This window comes from Ruditapes philippinarum, unplaced genomic scaffold (assembly GCF_026571515.1).
Source record: "Ruditapes philippinarum isolate M1 unplaced genomic scaffold, ASM2657151v2 ctg19814_1_1_1_1, whole genome shotgun sequence".
NCBI lineage: Eukaryota > Metazoa > Mollusca > Bivalvia > Venerida > Veneridae > Ruditapes > Ruditapes philippinarum.
Window position 1 is genome coordinate 6,247 of NW_026866537.1, and position 1,994 is coordinate 8,240.

The 1,994-nt window shown below is 34.2% G+C and overlaps 1 protein-coding gene across 1 annotated transcript; it reads left to right on the forward strand.

Moving 5' to 3' along the window:
- The first annotated feature begins 229 nt into the window (after positions 1–229).
- Positions 230–937, forward strand: LOC132732800 (V(D)J recombination-activating protein 1-like). The gene has a single exon (XM_060719307.1). The coding sequence runs from the start codon at positions 230–232 to the stop codon at positions 935–937; it is 708 nt and encodes a 235-aa protein (XP_060575290.1).
- Positions 938–1,994: the final 1,057 nt, after the last annotated feature.

Sequence of the window (1,994 nt, forward strand, 5' to 3'; positions counted from 1 at the left end):
TTTTAGAGGCTATTGCCGATGAAAATCACCAAGCTTCTAGCATGTTTTGCATGCTTCCTATAGAGAAGGAACGTGCTTTTTTAAAAGGCAAAATACTACGCATTTGTACTAAATTTGGGTGGCGTAGACCTGGAATTTCTTTTTTCACATCAATGATTGATGAAAAGTTTGATCGTAGTGAATCAGGTCTAGCTGGTAGTGGTTCAACCTATCTGTGTACACTAAGCAGATGGCAGACTATATAAGAATGAATCCAGACAATCTTAGTCAAAGTGTTTTAGACAAAATTTCACTAGGGGTAAAAAATGATCCAGTTTTATGCTGTGATGCAATAGAAAAGGGCATTGATTCAACTCATGCAGACATAAACATGGCTTCTTTTTTCAAAAAGGTTATAGTCAGAGAAATTAGTGGTGTAACTGTATGGGCATTAAGAGCAGATGTTAAAGCACTGATATTAAATGCTGAAAGTTTGTTTGACAAACATATGAGACAATTTACTGGTATTAATCCAGCTCTAATGATGCCAGGGAATTATGCTAGAACACTGTTTGAAGAGAAAAATGAACCAGTTATTGTTTCATTGATTCCTTCCACAGAAAGAAAGAACTTAGTCTGTCAGCTCCTTAGTTTATTTAGGTTTCTTAGAAAAATATACAGGGCTAAATCTCCACTTGATGACTATTCAGATGATGTCAAGCAATATAAGTTAAATGCTATAAAAATGGGTCAGATCTTGCTTAATGACTTTTCCTATGTTGAGTGGCCTAATTATTTGCACAAAATCATTGAACATGTTCAAGAATTAATTGAACTTGAGTCTGGGCCAGGAAGCATTGCCATGTTTAGTGGGGAAGGTAACGAAGGTGGAAATAACGTTTTTAGATACTTCAGGAAAAATTTATCTCGAAAAGGGGATGTTCTTGGAGGACTATAAGATGTTTTGCAGCTACACTGGTTGTATAGCAGCAAAACCTTGCAGCAGATTTCATTGGTTACACATAATCAAAACAGATGTTCTGTTTGCTTTGAAACAGGTCATAAACGGACAACATGTCTGAACGCAAATTTATAATAACCTATGACATAATATATGAGCCGTGTCATGACAAAACCAACATAGTGGGTTTGCGACCAGCATGGATCCAGACCAGCCTGCGCATCAGCGCAGTCTGCCAATACTATTACAAGTAGAGAAACTGATAGCGAACAGCATGGATCCTGATCAGCCTGCGCGAATGCGCAGGCTGGTCTGGATCCATGCTGGTCGCAAACCCATTATGCTGGTTTTGTCATGACACGGCTCATATATAAATTAAAGTGACTTTAGTGTATCTGAAAAGTTTGAAAAACCTTTGACCAAGAAAAATTATATTATTGGTTATGCAAGGCTTCCACTTTAACAATAACTGTGACGTTGACCTATTGGCATCAAAAGCATAAGAGATCAACGTATATATTATATTGTGTTTTATGGACATATGTGCAACTTGCTTGATGTTATATCCCTCTAGAATTTAACCCTTATTGAAATGTATAGAAGTCAAAGGCACTTTTATATGATTTCCTTATGTAAAGTTTATAATTATTTTTTGATATTATCCATTATGTCAGATAAAAAAGATCAAATTTGCCAATTGTTCTTTAAGCATTAGTCAAACAAAACAGTAATAAATCAAGTGAACTGGTATAAAGTGACTTTTTGTTATGAATACTATGATAGTTAATGCACTAAGAATGTTATTTGGCTAAACCAGTCATGAATCTTGTTTTGAGCAAATTTAGTCTAATGTACAGTAAATTTGAACATGAATGAGATAACACAAAATAAGAATTATTAGGAAATTGCATTTTTTAAGTCATGTTTTTGTTTCAATTTTTTTTTTTAATATTCTTGAGTTTAATATTGTGATTATTTTTTGTGTTTTGCTAACACATATATGCATAAGGTAGATGTATAAGTGACAATATGTATTAGTGATGTAGCTACAGGC

Coding starts and splice junctions, on each gene's coding strand:
- LOC132732800 (XM_060719307.1), top strand. CDS start 230: ATGGCAGACTATATAAGAATGAATCCAGACAATCTTAGTCAAAGTGTT.